This window comes from Triticum aestivum, chromosome 3D (assembly GCF_018294505.1).
Source record: "Triticum aestivum cultivar Chinese Spring chromosome 3D, IWGSC CS RefSeq v2.1, whole genome shotgun sequence".
Classification (NCBI taxonomy): Eukaryota; Viridiplantae; Streptophyta; class Magnoliopsida; order Poales; family Poaceae; genus Triticum; species Triticum aestivum.
In genome coordinates this window covers 95,364,669-95,381,092 of record NC_057802.1, presented here as the reverse complement: position 1 = coordinate 95,381,092, position 16,424 = coordinate 95,364,669, and the positions used below count along the sequence as shown (strand labels likewise).

Sequence of the window (16,424 nt, the reverse complement as noted above, 5' to 3'; positions counted from 1 at the left end):
ATATGATGCCCCTCCAAAAATTATGGAGGGGTTGGCGAACCTGTTCAAAGGTGCCCGGCGCCGTTTTGAACTATGGAAGGCGCCAGCATGCCGGGAAGATGCACGAGAGGCATGGGCGACAGTGAAAACACACTACACCAGGTTCGATCCAAATCGTATGGCCCGAGTTGGACCTCAGGGACCGGATGGAAAAGAGATTCCCGTGAACTTGGTATATGACCAAGTGATGATAGCTGTGAAATATTTGCAAGAAGACTGTAGCTTAAACAGTCTTATAGATGACATAGATAAAGAGTAGGCGTTCGATTCAATGTATCAATGTACTTTATCATCGAACTTATCTCCAACCAAACTTGTCAAAATTTGTCATCGCAGGCCTTCGGCTTCAACCTCCGAACCAAGAAGTTGGAGTGTTTCCGGATACCAAGTTGGAATGTAATAAACATTCATTATGTCCGAAAACCAGGCAATCCGGTCGTATTGCTCAGACAGACAAAAATTGTTCGGGGAGTTATGTTATATTACTATTTAACGTAAGAAACATCTTCCAGGGAAAATAGTTCTGTTAAGGGTTCCTTTCCTTGGGTCGGCATACCTAATTATGCATGCCTAGGCTTTGATCCGAAAGATAGAATTGCGGGCAGCCTATCCCATATTTGTTATAAGAATTACATAAAGGTAAACAATCTGTCGTTGCATGCCGACCAATTATTCCCTTAAGAACGCTAGCTTTCGGTTTCACCCGTCTGAGGTACAGATCCAGATTACCCGGTTGTAACAATCGCAGAGGTACTCCCTTTACACCCTAGCCAAACAATCGGGAACGTAGGGTATAAACACAGGAGCAAGGCAACCCAGCTTGGCAAAAACTTAAGTCATAGAGGTGCATATAATGGCAAAAGATGTATAGAACAAATGATGTAAACAATGTAAGCAACAAGCTTTTAGTAATAAGCTTCGTCAAAGAAGCCCCCAGTTATAGTGGGATGTATACATTTAAAGATGTGTACCCCTAACAGTTCGGTAGATCTGAACATACCCTGGGATATAAAAAGGAAAACATAAAAAAGGAGAGGAGAAAAAGGAACCTAGTCAAAGTAAAAATAAAAAAGGGTGCGACCGAACTATTTGTAGAATCGTCGGAGCCGAGCAGCGTTCCATGGATTTGGCTCAAGGCGATTATCCGAAGCATTACGAAGGCGATAGGCTCCTCCTGTGAGAACTTCATCTATGGTGAAGGGGCCCTCCCATCTTGGTTTGAGCTTATCCCTTTTCTTCTCCGAGAGACGTAAGACGAGGTCACCAATGTTATAAGTCTTGGCCCGCACTTCTCTGCTTTGGTATCGCCTGGCCTGTTGTTGATAAAATGCGAAACGGGCTTGTGCAATATCACACTCCTCTTTAGGGCCATCTAGGTCGTCCTGCCGATCGAGCTCGGCTTCTCGCTCTTCGTACATGCGCACTCGAGGTGAGTCATGAATAATGTCGCAGGGCAGGATAGCTTCCACGTCGTACACCATGAAGAAAGGTGTATATCCGGTTGTTCGGTTAGGTGTAGTCTGTAGCCCCCAGAGCACGGAATCGAGTTCCTCAACCCAGTGTTTATTTGACTCCCGTAGGGAGCGCACCAGTCGGGGTTTAATGACGCTCATTATCAGGCCATTGGCCCGTTCAACATGACCGTTTGTTTGAGGGGGATAGACGGATGCATAGTCGAGTTTAATGCCCAGTTTAGCACACCAGTTTTTCACCTCATCAGCTGTAAAATTGGAGCCATTGTCAGTGATGATGCTGTGTGGGACACCATAGCGGTGCACCATGCCAGATATAAAGTCAATCACTGGTCCTGCTTCAGCCGTTTTTACTGGTTTGGCCTCTATCCACTTAGTGAATTTATCCACCATAACCAGTAAATATTTCTTTTTGTGTCTTCCCCCTTTAAGGGGTCCGACCATATTGAGCCCCCGCACCGCGAAGGGCCAAGTAATGGGGATTGTTTTTAAGGAAGTGGGAGGCATATGACTTTGATTGGCGAAAAGCTGACATCCCACACAACGCTGGACAAGGGTTTGTGCGTCTTCCCGGGCCGTTGGCCAGAAAAAGCCTGTTCAGAAGGCTTTGCTTACGAGGGCCCGAGCTGCGCCGTGGTGGCCGCCCAGACCAGCATGTATTTTGGCCAAGATTTGTCGTCCCCCCTCTTCGGAGATGCACCTTTGGAGAACTCCAGTAGTGCTTTTCTTGTACAGCTCACCTTCATGAACTTTGTAGGCTTTAGAGCGCCCAACTATGCGACGGGCCTCATTTTGATCATCGGGAAGCTCCTGCCTATTAAGGTAGGCCAGGAAAGGTTCAGTCCAAGGAGCAATAACGACCATGATCTCATAAGCATAGGGTGTTATTTCAATAGCCGACCCCCCGATGATATTTGTATTGTGTTCGGCTGCTGGGGGCGTGATCAGGTCCGTACTGGTGTCTCCGCTCTCATCCTGCCATACCACGGATGGCTTGAAGAGCCTTTCCACAAAGGTATTAGGCGGGACGTAGTCGTGCTTGGCGCCCATGCGAGCGAGTATATCCGCTGCCTGGTTACTGTCTCGAGCAACGTGATGAAATTCAAGCCCCTCGAACCGAGCCGATATTTTTAATATGGCGTTTCGATATGCCGCCATTTTTGGATCATCGAACTCTCCATTTACTTGGGATATTGCGAGGTTTGAATCGCCGCGCACCTCTAGGCATTGTATGCCCATGGAGACAGCCATGCGGAGACCATGCAGAAGTGCCTCGTATTCGGCTGCGTTATTGGAGTCCGTATACATGATTTGCAACATGTAGTGGACTGTGTCCCCAGTAGGGGATGTCAAGATGACGCCAGCCCCCAGTCCGGCAAGCATTTTAGAGCCGTCGAAGTACACGATCCAATTGGAGCAGGAACTGTATTCTTTGGGGAGCTCGGCTTCCGTCCACTCTGCAACGAAGTCGTCCAGCACCTGAGATTTAATAGCTCGGCGTGGCCTGTATGTTATTTCAAATGGTAAGAGCTCAATGGCCCATTTAGCTATGCGGCTGGTGGCGTCCCTGTTGTTTATGATGTCGCTGAGTGGTACTTCGGATGCCACCGTGATCGAACACTCTTGACAATAGTGTCAGAGTTTTCGGGATGCCATGAAGACCGCGTAAGCTATCTTTTGGTAGTGAGGGTATCGGAATTTGCATGGTGTAAGCATCTCCGATACGGAATAGACTGGCTTTTGGATGGGGAATTTACGCCCCTCTTCCCCTTACTCGATGACGAGTACGGCGCTCACTACCTGGTGAGTTCCGGAGATATAAAGCAACATAGGCTCGCCAACACTTGGGGCGGCTAGGATTGGATTGCCTGCTAATAAGGTTTTTATTTCTTCCAATCCGGCTGTGGCCACTTCCGTCCATTCAAAGTTGTCGGTGCGTCTGAGCAGTCTATAAAGTGGTAATACTTTTTCTCCTAATCTAGGGATGAAGCGGCTCAAAGTCGTCATGCACCCTGCTAGCTTTTGGACCTGCTTTAAGTCTGTTGGGGTAGCCAATTGCGACAAGGCTCGGATTTTTGTTGGGTTTGCTTCAATTCCTCTATGGGAGACGATAAACTCTAGTAGCTTCCCGGCTGGAACGCCGAAGACACATTTTTCCGGATTGAGCCGTATGTTGTATGTTCAGAGGTTATCAAATGTGAGACGGAGATCATCCACCAATGATTCGACATGTTTAGTCTTGATGACTACGTCGTCCACATATGCTTCAACTGTCTTGCCGATTTGTTTTTCCAAGCATGTTTGAATCATGCGTTGGTAAGTGGCACCAGCGTTCCTAAGCCCAAAAGGCATAGTGTTGAAACAGAAAGGCCCGTACGGGGTGATGAATGCCGTTGCGGCCTGACCGGACTCCTTCATTTTAACCTGATGGTATCTGGAGTAAGCGTCGAGGAAACACAATGAGTCGTGTCTCGCGGTCGCATCAATGATCTGGTCAATGTGGGGCAACAGGAAAGGGTCTTTAGGGCAAGCCTTATTGAGGTCTTTGAAATCGACACAAAGGCACCAAGATTTATCCTTTTCCGGCACCATGACCAAGTTGGCTAGCCAATCCGGGTGTTTGATTTCTCTGATGAACCCGGCCTCGAGTAGTTTGGCTAGCTCCTACCCCATAGCTTGTCGTTTGGGTTCGGAAAATCGCCGCAGCGTTTGCTTGACTGGTTTGAACCCTTTGATTATATTGAGGCTGTGTTCGGCCAGTCTGCGTGGGATCCCGGGCATGTTCGAAGGGTGCCAGGCAAAGATATCCCAATTTTCTCGTAGGAACACGCGTAAGGCAGCGTCTACCATCGGATCCAGCTGTGCTCCGATGGACGTTGTTTTATTAGGGTCCGTCGAGTGCACTTGAAATTTAACTATTTGATCTGCTGGCTTGAAAGAGGTGGATTTAGGTCTCTTATCAAGAATCACATCATCCTTGTCCACCGTGGATCGTAGGGTGGTTAGTTCTTCGGCCGCGAAGGCTTCGGATAGTGCCTCTAGGGCCAAGGATGTGGTTTTGTTTTCGGCATGGAGTGCTTTATCCGGATCACTCGTAACTGTGATCATTCCATTGGGCCCTGGCATTTTAAGCTTCATGTACCCATAATGGGGTACGACTTGGAAGTGTGAAAAAGCGTCCCACCCTAGAAGGGCGTGATATCCGCTATTGAAGGGAACAATGTGAAAGAGCAACTCCTCCGACTTGTAATTTTCAGGCGTGCCGAATACTATGTCAAGTTTAATTCTTCCCGAACATCGTGCTTCTCGACTGGGCATGATGCCTCGAAAGGTGGTACTGCTTTGCTCGATGCGTGTTCTATCAATCTGCATTTTGTCGAGCGTCTCCTCGTAGATGAGGTTAAGCCCACGGCCGTCGTCCATGAGCACTTTGGTAAGTCAAAAGCCGTCCACAATGGGGTTTAGTACTAAGGCGGCGGGTGCTCGGACTGATCGGTCCCTTGGTTCGTCATCGGCGGTGAAGGTTATTGCCGCGTCGTTCCATGGGCTCACTGCGGTTACTTGGTGGACTTCAGCGAGGTCGCGAAGTGCCCTCTTACGCCGATTATTTGAAGAGAAAGTCTTGAAGACCGTAAGGACGTTAGAATCGTCATCCTTCGGAGAATGCTTCTCTGGAGTGGCCGTGGTGAGGATGGCCTCCCCCCTTTTAGCTACCTGCCGGAGTACCCAACATGCTCGAAGGCTGTGAGTTGAGTCAGTGCTCGACGTCGCATGTATCAGACAAGGTTTGTCGAGGAGTTCGTCAAGAACGGACATGTATCCCATAAAGGGTTTGTTTTTCTTGCCGACGGGCTTATGGTCGGATGCCTCGTAAGTGTGTATCCATTTTGCCCGGGCCGTACATTGCTTGAAGGCAGCAGGTTCCAACCGGGTTTTCTGGGCCTTCCATGTGCTTTCCATCGTGCAGTACTTCCGTATTAAGTACGATAATTCCGTGAAACTTTGTATGCGACGGCGGTCGAGTGCATTCAGAATTCCCTCGTCCGTACAATTGTGATGAAAGACTGGAACTGCATCGTCGTTGCAGCAATCTTTAATCTTGTTTTTGACAAGTAGGAACCTGGCCCAAACGTGATGGACCATTTCCTGAGGTTGCTGCCATACATACATTAGGTCACATATGTCTGGAGGGCCTGAATTACTTGGAGAGTATTGATTGTGGTGGGTGGGTGGGCTAAAACTCGAATCCCGACCCAAGATTGTATCCGGAGCTTGTAAAATCTCCGAGGTCACCAGTTCGGGTCCGGGAAGATCCAAGTGCTCCCCGGACCCTATGTACGACCCTGAGTTCGGGGGACGCGGAGTCTCATCCAAAGGAAGGGTATCCGACTCAAGGGGTTCAGAGATCCGAACATAGCTGGTTTTTAATTTAGGGGAAGAAGTGTTTTCGGCTCGCTCCTCGACGACCGCTAGCAGGTGAGTGATCGGCGGGAGATTGATTTCCCTCTGGTAAGGTTTAAGCCCGATCCGATCATAGTCCGTTGAAAGCCCCAGGGAGGCGATGCGATCTAGCAGCTCGTTTAAGGACGAGATGTCCGCCGGATCCATCTTTTCGGAGTATTCGAGACCGATGAGGGGTTGGTGTTTGGCGATCACGGGGGACGCTGTCGGCTTGATGGCCATGCGGGCACCCATGGTGAAACCGCCGAGCTGGAGGACCTGCCTGAAGTTAGGCTCCTTCCAGAAGTGATATCGTTGTTGATGACAAGGAGAGCCATAGATCGCTTTTCGTGACTACACAGCGGAGCTCTCAATGAAAGCACCATTATCGGTGTCAAAACCGGCAAATCTCGGGAAGGGGGGCCCAAGCTGTGAGTCTAAGGATCAATGGTAACAAGGGACAATGGGGACACGATGTTTACCCAGGTTCGGGCCCTCTTAAAGGAGGTAAAACCCTACGTCATGATTGATTGTATACGATGAATATAGGGGTTACAAGAGTTGATCTACCTCGAGATCGTGATGGCTAAACCATAGCTGTCTAGCCTATGATTATTCTCATGCCCTCTACGGACTAACCCCTAAGGTTTATATACACACCGGAGGGGCCTAGGGTTATACAAAGTCGGTTCACTGAGAAAAGGAGTATTACACCCGGACACCAAACTTGCCGTTCTACGCACATGGAGTCCTACCCGGACACGAGAGGTGGTCTTCTGCTTTGTCTTCACGACCCATCAGCCTAGCCCATATCGGATAGGCCGGATACCTGAGGACCCCTGAATCCAGGACACCCCCAGCCCCCGCTGGCCCATGGTGAAGGAGCAGCCGGCGCTACAGCTCGCATGTGTCGGCGTTCCAGCAGACGCAGGAGGACCAACGCTACAACTTTCAGCTCCTCAATGAGCACCGACTTGCGAAGGGACAAATCGCCAGCGGGCAGGCGAACGGCTGCCGTCACGACCATGGTTGCGGAGGATCCGTGCTATACCAGTCCATGCACAACGTCGTGACATCCGCTGCGAACGATGGTGGCTAAGCGTCCTTAGGCTAAAAGGGACACCCTGTTTGCGGAGATCGATGCAGAGGCGAATGAAAAGAAAGCACAAGCGACCGCAGCCGCCGCCAGCAGCGCGCCGATGGCGCCACCCCTGCGGTTCGTGCCTGCCACAACAACCATGAGGACGGTCTGGTGCCGTCCACACAACAAACTCCGGCAAGGAAGAGTAGGGCATGGGACGTGGGCACACCTTCTGTCCTATGTCCTATTCTTCCTCTCCCGCGGCTTTACTTCTTGGAGGTTCGACCGTTGAGCTTGTCGGACATGGGAAAGACTATGATGACAATGCTGCGGTTATAATTGATCAAAAAGGCAATCCAAAAGGAACTAAGACGTGGAACACGGATACCACCACGGTTGGCAAAGATTTAGCCTAGGTTAAAAGAGTGTCGTTCGGTTTTTGTTTAGCTGAAATATGTTAGAAATATAATGATTTTGGTCCGGTTTAAATTAATATTGTGTGGTTTGTTTAAATTCAGTTTGAAATGCATCTGGACATTTCTGTGTTGGAGATGCCTTAAACGCGATAGTACATATCACTGCCCTCCCCGTCCATGGCCCCACCCACCATTGCCACATGCCACATGCTGCCGATGCGGAGCGAGTGCGGACGGCGGAGGCGATGCGGCTTATCGCATTTCACCGGAAATGATTCGCGCACACCAAGGGAGTGGCGAGAGGAGGAAAATTGCCCGTGGGCTCGTGGCTCACGCCGAGGTATCCAGCCGCGATACCACACGTCCCCGTCGCCTCACAGTCCTCTGCTTCCCACCACCTCTGCTTCTCCGGAAGCCCAGGCAGCAGCGCGGGAGCTCCTCCTGGCTCAGGATCGGTGGGAGTTGATACGAGGCGGAGGAGATGGCGGATGCGAAGCAGCAGCAGCAGCCGCCGCAGACGGCGTTGGCGGCCAGCGGCGTCTGGAAGACGGTGAAGCCCTTCGTGAACGGCGGCGCCTCCGGCATGCTCGCCACCTGCGTCATCCAGCCCATCGACATGGTCAAGGTATGCATGCACGGTGGGCGGTTAGTGGGGCTGCACGCTCTACTTGAGAGTTGGGCAGTTCTACCTCTATGCCTTCATTTCGGAATGGCGACGGAACATAGGATTCCAGCCCGGGTTGTGCCTGTGTAGGCGAGCTGTTTGATATTTTGCGTCCAAGGAGAGTGTTGCTCCATTTGGTTGGAAATGTCGCGTCGCAGCTCATGTATATGGGAGTTTTGAGAAACTGGAGTGAGGTCTAATTAAGTTTGTTTCGAAACTATGGAGTCAGGCCGGGCCGCTATCCTTAGAAAGTGTTGCCTACTGGATTTGAAGCTTTCTTGGTTTATTCCTGATGTATTTCATCAGAATATGAGCTTCACAAGATTCTAATTGGTTTTTGTATTTATGAAGTACATTAATCAGGTCTATTTTTTTTGGAAGAACCTCGTTGCGAGGGCAGGTGTTCCTGCAGTTCATTAAGAAGGATAGAGATGGTCCAGTTTATAAGGAAAACCTGAATCAAAAGCCTAACATATCCCAGCTAATTAGGGGAACCGAGATAAAACCCCAAAACAGAAAAAAGACAGTAGAGCTTGGGGGAACCGGTTAATCAGGTCTAGTTCATATTGCACATTCTTGTATTTAGTTTACTTCCAAGTTCCGAGAAGATGCTGCTTTCTATTCATGGCTTAGGATCATAGGATGTAGCCCATCTGTACTATACCTTATGGGGATTTTTCTTCTAATATTGTTGTTAAAGCCTTGGTTTCCATGAGACCTGCCTGCTCTTAGGTCTTTTTCTTTCATGGAGTGTTTTTTGGTCTAGGTATCTAACTCTCTAGGATCCAGGCACTTAGTTGGTGGTTGCTATTTTGTTTCAGGTGAAGATCCAGTTGGGCGAGGGCTCTGCAACTTCTGTCACCAAGAAGATGCTTGCTAATGAGGGAGTTGGTTCCTTTTACAAGGTGTGGCCTCTTAGGTCTTCTGCCATGCAGATTCTGGTCATCGTGCTGAGGATTGAATTATTGATCTTGTGAATGTGGCACGTACTGCAATTTGGTGACAAGCCTGTGTTACTCCATTTGCTAGAGAATTAGTTTATTACGGTTATGACTGGCATTTCATTTGTGCAGGGATTATCTGCTGGCTTGCTAAGGCAAGCGACATACACAACCGCTCGACTTGGATCCTTCAGGTTTGTATGTAAACCATTAACTGAATTCATCAGTAACTTTCATTTTTTAAAGATCTAATAATTTGCACATGAAGGTTTGTGAATTTGACGTTGATAGTATTCTGATCTTTAAGCCGGTGAATGGAAAATGCATAAACGGCGTGTAATACCATTTTGTATCAAATGATTATGTCTCATGCATAAACAGTAGTTTAGATATTTTTAATAACATTTTATGGTAATGCTTGCTACCTATCGTTGGTCGTTGTACAGATAAGCATTTTTTACCATCTAAGTGCGCACTTTGGCATGACTGATCAATTGTAGGATAACTTCTGAATCAACAATGGTTTATTCATGATTTATCGAGTTCTATTGAAAAGATTTCCAAGAGGAAATACTGATATTAAGGTAAGGTTGAAGCTGCAAGACTCATCACTCCTGGAGATGGAATAAAATATTAAAGTTGAAGCCATCATACAACATCAACCATTGTGTTTTTACATCACTCTGTACTAACTGCAAGGCAAATGATATGTTATCTGTCGTGTTATTACTATAAAGAGTATTCAGGAAATCACTTGCACATAATCTGTCAGCTATTTTGATCCTGTTTTATCTTAGAAGTTAGATCCTAACTACACTAGCTGCAGTTCAATGTTCGACTCAATTGTATGTCTTCACGCTGTATTTTCTCAGGGTTCTAACAAATAAAGCAGTTGAAGCAAACGAAGGAAAACCACTGCCCTTAGTCCAGAAGGCTGCTATTGGTCTCACTGCTGGAGCGATTGGAGCGTGTTTTGGTAGTCCTGCAGATTTGGCACTCATTAGGATGCAGGCTGATTCAACCTTGCCAGCAGCCCAGCGCCGCCACTATAAGAATGCTTTTCATGCACTTTACCGTATTATTGCTGATGAAGGTGTTCTGGCACTTTGGAAGGGCGCAGGTCCAACTGTAGCTAGAGCGATGTCACTAAACATGGGCATGCTTGCCTCCTATGATCAGAGTGTTGAGGTACTTAGAGACAAACTTGGTGCTGGTGAACTTTCTACAATGCTTGGTAAGATTATTTTAGTTTCATTGAATTTGATGCAATATTTATGTTTTATCATTTCTCTTCTGAGAATTGGCTGTGCATTTTGAGACGTGAATCAGAGTGGCATGCTGGTCATGCTATCTATAGGCCTTGGACTCTATGGCATCTTCAGTGCATTGTCTGGAGGAGATAAAAGAATAAAATGTTAGAACCAAGAAATGATTCAGTGTAGAACTACCGTGGCCACCTCAACTATCACGCCATGTTCTAAACTTAAGTTAAGATCTCTGGATTTCTCAGGGTTCTTTGCTTTGTTCGTTAGCCGACCTCATGTCGCAAGGTGCATCTTCCCATCTGTATGCGTAACTCACTCTTCCTTAATAGATGAGGCAGCACTCCAGTCAATTTTATTTCAAAAGAAAACCTATAGGTTTCAATGCTCTGCTGACCTGTTGAAGCTAGCTGCATGATGATAGGCATGCTGAAACTAGCCTTCCATTTGCTTAGTTTGTGCTCCGGTTAACAGATTTGCATGGACCTTACTTGCCATTTTTCCATAGAAATATAAACAGATTTGTATCACATCTGTCAAGTAAGCAGTGCACTGCTACCGAAATAACTTTTCATCCACATGCCTTTCATTACACACTTTGATGTCAGGCTTTTTTGTTGTAGTTTTTCACCGTGTTATGTTTGTCTTTTCGTTCTGTTAAAACTACGTGGTCCTGATACTCTCATTATCCTCATGTTTGCTCTACTCATTCCTTATATGATATATTGAATTTCTCTTGTAGGGGCCAGTGCTGTTTCAGGATTCTTCGCGTCTGCTTGCAGTTTGCCCTTCGACTATGTTAAGACACAGGTTCAGAAGATGCAACCTGATGCTACTGGAAAGTATCCATACACTGGGTCTCTTGACTGTGCAATGAAGACCTTGAAGAGTGGTGGTCCATTTAAGTTCTACACTGGCTTTCCGGTCTACTGTGTCAGGATTGCTCCACATGTCATGGTAATGCAACTAATACACAGTGTTTCTCTACTTAATAGTCAACTCTTCAACTTCATGTCTATCAAACTTACCTAGTGACATCTTGTATGCAGATGACTTGGATATTCTTGAATCAGATTCAGAAGGTCGAGAAGCGTGTCGGCCTTTAAAGTGCTGTGCTATGCTATCCTTGCCGACAAATTATAATAGTGTAGCTGCTTTGTACCTATAAACCAGCAGTTGCTTCTGATAAACAAAATCTGTACTTATCTCCTTGGCCTATATGCTACCATTGTTCTTTGTGTCTTTCAGACCAAATAATCATATCATTTCTGGGTAACTCTTGGCTGAAAGTAGAGTTGTTAGGAGCGGATATGCCACCACCGGATTGAACCCATCTCATCAATGGAGCCGGACATCAAACAACCTTTTTCAGTATATATTTGTTTAGGCCTTATGTTTGTCAAGTGTCGACATGTATTTTTTGGCGGGGTAAAATGTGTAGTCAATTCTCGTTGTTGTTGTATTTTTCTTGGCATGTCACATACAAACATTTTTGTTGGTTCTGTTGTGTGCGACTACTGCATTCGGTGAAATGTGAGAGTGGATGTTTGTGCCAGCTGCTGATCATGCTAGGTACTGTATGATTTCTGGTTTGCTGCTGTCATTCTGTATGAAATGCATGATGTCGGACTGCCACATTTACAGATCCGAAACGTAAATTGCCTACGGTAAATGTTCAAAACATTGCCGCATATTTTCTTTATCTTCATGCACCGATGAAAACCCTAAATGCCACTGTTAAGTCTTACATTGTTCATCATGTGCTTCTTTTGATGGTGCAGGTCCACTGGCCTTGCTGCACTATCAGTTCAACAGGACATTTCAGTTACTGGTACGGTACCCCTTCTTCTTAATGCTACTTACAATTGCAGCTATACTTTATCAGCATTCAAATCCAAGTACTCTCAACTTCCATCAGAGCATACCAGGTAGGTAGTGCCCAGCTATGCACAAAATAATAATAGTACTACCAGGCCACTAGCACCTTGGAGAAAAGAATGAGCGGATAGCAGAAAGGCTACGGGGCATGGACAAATGGACTGTCCGTGCGCCCTGACCCTGTGGCTAAATTTCAGTAATCTAGCTCCTCACGCACACTTGTAGCCAGAAACGCACCGACATGCCTGCAAATTCTGATGGGGGTGACCTAACCTAACCTAAATAGCTTGCAAATTGCATTTGACCAGAACTTCAATAGGAAACTGAAACTGAAGCACCCAGTTTTGATATATGGCAGAAAAGCCATACAGGAAAATTTCTGTAGCCTCCTTCCGTGTTGTTGGGCTGGCAGATATTAGTGGTGGTCACATCATTTTCTTGCCCGTGTGTTGGATCTGACGTGTAATGCCAGGCCCGTGCGCCCCATCCATAGTTATATATCCATATTATTGCGTTTGTTAAGCATTTTTTGCCAAATGTTTATCCGTTCTTGAAGTTTTCTCTCGGCATTTTCTATGCTCCAAGAGGTAGCCATAATGATTTTCCTTCCGTTTGTTTAAGCCCGTGAAAGTTTCATCGTGTCGACCATGCAATGCGCCCTTGTGATTTGTGAAAAGAAACGCAAAGTCAAATAATGAACATGGACATGGGCACTGTGGAAAAGTAGTTTCTTGTTTTGTTTGGAGAGAAGGAGAGAGGGAAGGAATATACTCAACCGTAAACTGTCCCCTGGTACCTTGGGAGGCTGACATTCCTTCTGCTTGTGTTCTTGAGACCAACTGACCTTGGAGCAACAAAAAGGCCACTATTCTCCATCTGAAAAGATCTTGTAGAGAGTGTAGTGTCATCTGATATTAACCTTTTTAAGGGAATTTTTCAAACAACCTCTGAGGCTCCGAAGAATCCTTTCCCATGTACATTGCCCCTTTTCCTCCAAGTGCAACGTGTGAGAAATATATGAACTTCGAGTTAAGACTGCTCGTATTCATCAAAATAATACTAACGCATTTTTGGTTTCCATTCTCTTTCTAGATCTCAGAAGAGTTAAGTAGTTGCCAGGACAAACAGGTGGCATGTAAGGACGCTGTGCCAAAGTTTCTTGACTAACACAAAGAAACTGTTTAAGTGGTGACCCACCAACCTTCCTCCTACGTGGAGGATAGCAACAATGTGCCTGTCAAATGTTGAAATGTCATACTGCACCGACCATCTGGTCCAATCAAAATTGGACTCATTAGTTTCCATCCAATTGTCAAATGAGGATTTGACATCTAATTATTTTCCGACTAAATGGGCAGAACCATCACAGCAGAAAAGAGAGCTTTGAACTGATCATCTGCAGATCAAGATCCTTACTCGGAATCAACGGGCAAGATAGCATCATAAATTCATAATCCACAAATGAACGGTCGGATCGGCCGTCTCATCATCAATACCCAAATTAGCTCTAGCCTGTCACAATATTCAGATACTCTTAACTGTGCAAAAAGGCAAATTCTACAATGCAAAAGGGAAATCAATTGACTTGAGAACACGAAAACTTCTTTTTTTGAACACAACACGAAAACTTATTTGCGCGTTAATTCACCACAATGGAGTAGATAAATACAAAATCTCACCAATAAGAATTGTTCACGGAGACTAATGAAAAAACATCACCAAAAAGTCAATCTTTTCTTTAGAGTTTTGTCTGTTTGAAACTCTTGTGAAGCACCAGAGTCTTTGGGGGTTGGGGCATCTATTTAAACAGCACCCCATGTCTCCATTCTACTCTCTCCTCTCCTCCCATTCACTTCTCCCCATTCTTTTGTCGAAGGGAATTTTCATTTTTTTAAAGGAAATTCTCTCCTCTCGGTCCATTCTTTGCAGTTAGCTAGGTAGTGAAGTTCTTTCATTTGATTCTTGCTCGTCGATCGATCAATGGCGCGGATGGCAAGCAAGGGGAGCAGCGGCAGGGCCATGGCCGGCGGGGCCGGCGGGGCCAGCGGGCGCGAGGGGAAGAAGGCTCTGCTGCTGGGGCGGTTCGAGGTGGGGAGGATGCTGGGGCAGGGCAACTTCGCCAAGGTGTACCAGGCGCGCAACGTGGCCACCGGCGAGGAGGTGGCCATCAAGGTGATCGAGAAGGAGAAGGTCTTCAAGTCCGGCCTCACGGCGCACATCAAGCGCGAGATCGCCGCGCTCCGCCGCGTGCGCCACCCGCACATCGTGCAGCTCTACGAGGTCATGGCCACCAAGCTCCGCATCTACTTCGTCATGGAGTACGTGCGCGGCGGCGAGCTATTCGCCAAGGTCGCCAAGGGCCCCCTGCCGGAGGGCGAGGCCCGGCGCTACTTCCAGCAGCTGGTCTCCGCCGTCGCCTTCTGCCACGCGCGCGGGGTGTACCACCGGGACATCAAGCCTGAGAACCTCCTCGTTGACGACGCCGGCGACCTCAAGGTCTCCGACTTCGGCCTCTCCGCCGTCGCCGAGCAGATGCGCCACGACGGGCTCTTCCACACCTTCTGCGGCACCCCGGCGTACGTCGCCCCCGAGGTGCTCTCCCGCCGCGGCTACGACGCCGCCAAGGCCGACCTCTGGTCCTGCGGCGTCGTGCTCTTCGTCCTCGGCGCCGGCTACCTCCCGTTCCAGGACCGGAACCTCGTCGGCATGTACCGCAAGATCCACAGGGGCGACTTCCGCTGCCCCAAGTGGTTCTCCCCCGAGCTCCTCCGCCTCATGCACCGCGTCCTCGACACCAAGCCGCTGCGCCGCGCCACCATCGACGAGATCATGGACAACGAATGGTTCAAGGTCGGATTCCGGCGCTTCTCCTTCCGCATCGAGGACGACCGCTCCTTCACCTGCTTCGACCTCGACGACGGCGACGCCTATGCGCCCACCTCGCCACCCGACACCCCGCGGACGGCGGACGGCAGCGACTACGGCGACGCCACCGATCAGCAACAAAAAATCTCGGGAGGGATGACGTCGTGCGGATCGGCGCCGTCGCTGCTGGAAGGGAGGTTCGGGCAGCTGGGCGGGAGCTCGCGGCGGCGGTCGAGCCTGAACGCGTTCGACCTCATCTCCTTCTCCCCGGGGTTCGACCTCTCGGGGCTGTTCGAGGACGGCGGCGGCGAGGGGAGCAGCGGGGAGGGCGAGCAGCAGCAGAACGCCGCGCGGTTCGTGTCGGCGGCGCCGGTGGAGCAGATCCTGGCGGCGCTGGAGCGGACGGCCGCGGCAGCGGGCATGGCGGTGCGGGCGAGGGAGGACGGGTCGGTGATCATGGAGGGGACGCGCGAGGGCGCTAACGGCGCGCTGGCGGTGGCCGCGGAGATCTACGAGCTGACGCCGGAGCTGGTGGTCGTGGAGGTGCGGCGCAAGTCCGGCGGCGCGGCCGAGTACGAGGAGTTCTACCGGTCGCGCCTGAAGCCCAGCCTGCGGGAGCTCATGACCGAGGAGCCGGCGCCACGTGTCGGCTCCAAGGAGCTCACTCGGAGCGTGTGATCGTGCCGTCCATGCATGCAGGCACGCACCCACGTCTGTCTGACTAGTCGTCTACACGGCGTCCGTATACTTGGCCTGTTGGCCGTAGGGCTGTGCGTACATACGTACATATCTGGCACACAAATACATACGTATGTATGTACCAAAAAAGTATGTACATACATACACCATTTTTTGGGGCGGTGCAGTGGCTATGGATGGTGCCTATTTTGAAAGGTCCATTCCATCCATGACACTGTGTAAAGGGTAAAATGGGGAAATGGGAGGGTTGTTAATTAATTATTAGGGGGTCATGTGTGTTAACAGTTAAGTGTGAGATGCTTGATGTTGTTGATGTATGAATTCACTGTATATTTTGAGAAGGAAATTAATGAAACCAATTGATTTCTTTTTGTACAAACCCTCACAGCCACATAATCTTCATGTACCGATCAGTGTCAAACTTATGTGTCATATACATACATGAATACATGATGCGCAAGTACACCAATTGTTGTTATACCTATACTAGAGCTGGCGGATCAATGGCTCAATGGCCACGTAATCTGAAGTTCCGAAGCAATCTAGCATAAACGAACCAACCTGTGATTGGATGGTTAGAGGGATAGTGGTATCCTCAACCCATCAGGGTTCAAGTCCTGGTGCTCGCATTATTCCTAGATTTATTTCAGGATTTTTGTGCGATGCA

General features: G+C 48.4%; 2 protein-coding genes across 2 annotated transcripts; both read left to right on the top strand.

The window, feature by feature from the left end:
• Positions 1-7,715: 7,715 nt before the first annotated feature.
• Positions 7,716-11,591, top strand: LOC123077674 (mitochondrial dicarboxylate/tricarboxylate transporter DTC). Its single transcript, XM_044499967.1, has 6 exons — positions 7,716-8,073; positions 8,934-9,017; positions 9,186-9,247; positions 9,926-10,287; positions 11,058-11,272; positions 11,365-11,591. Exons 1-6 carry the CDS (start codon positions 7,930-7,932, stop codon positions 11,419-11,421), a joined length of 924 nt encoding a protein of 307 aa, XP_044355902.1. The 5' UTR covers positions 7,716-7,929; the 3' UTR covers positions 11,422-11,591.
• A 273-nt stretch (positions 11,592-11,864) lies between these two features.
• LOC123077673 (putative CBL-interacting protein kinase 13) lies at positions 11,865-16,101 on the top strand. Its single transcript, XM_044499966.1, has one exon. It carries the CDS (start codon positions 14,174-14,176, stop codon positions 15,734-15,736), a length of 1,563 nt encoding a protein of 520 aa, XP_044355901.1. The 5' UTR covers positions 11,865-14,173; the 3' UTR covers positions 15,737-16,101.
• Positions 16,102-16,424: the final 323 nt, after the last annotated feature.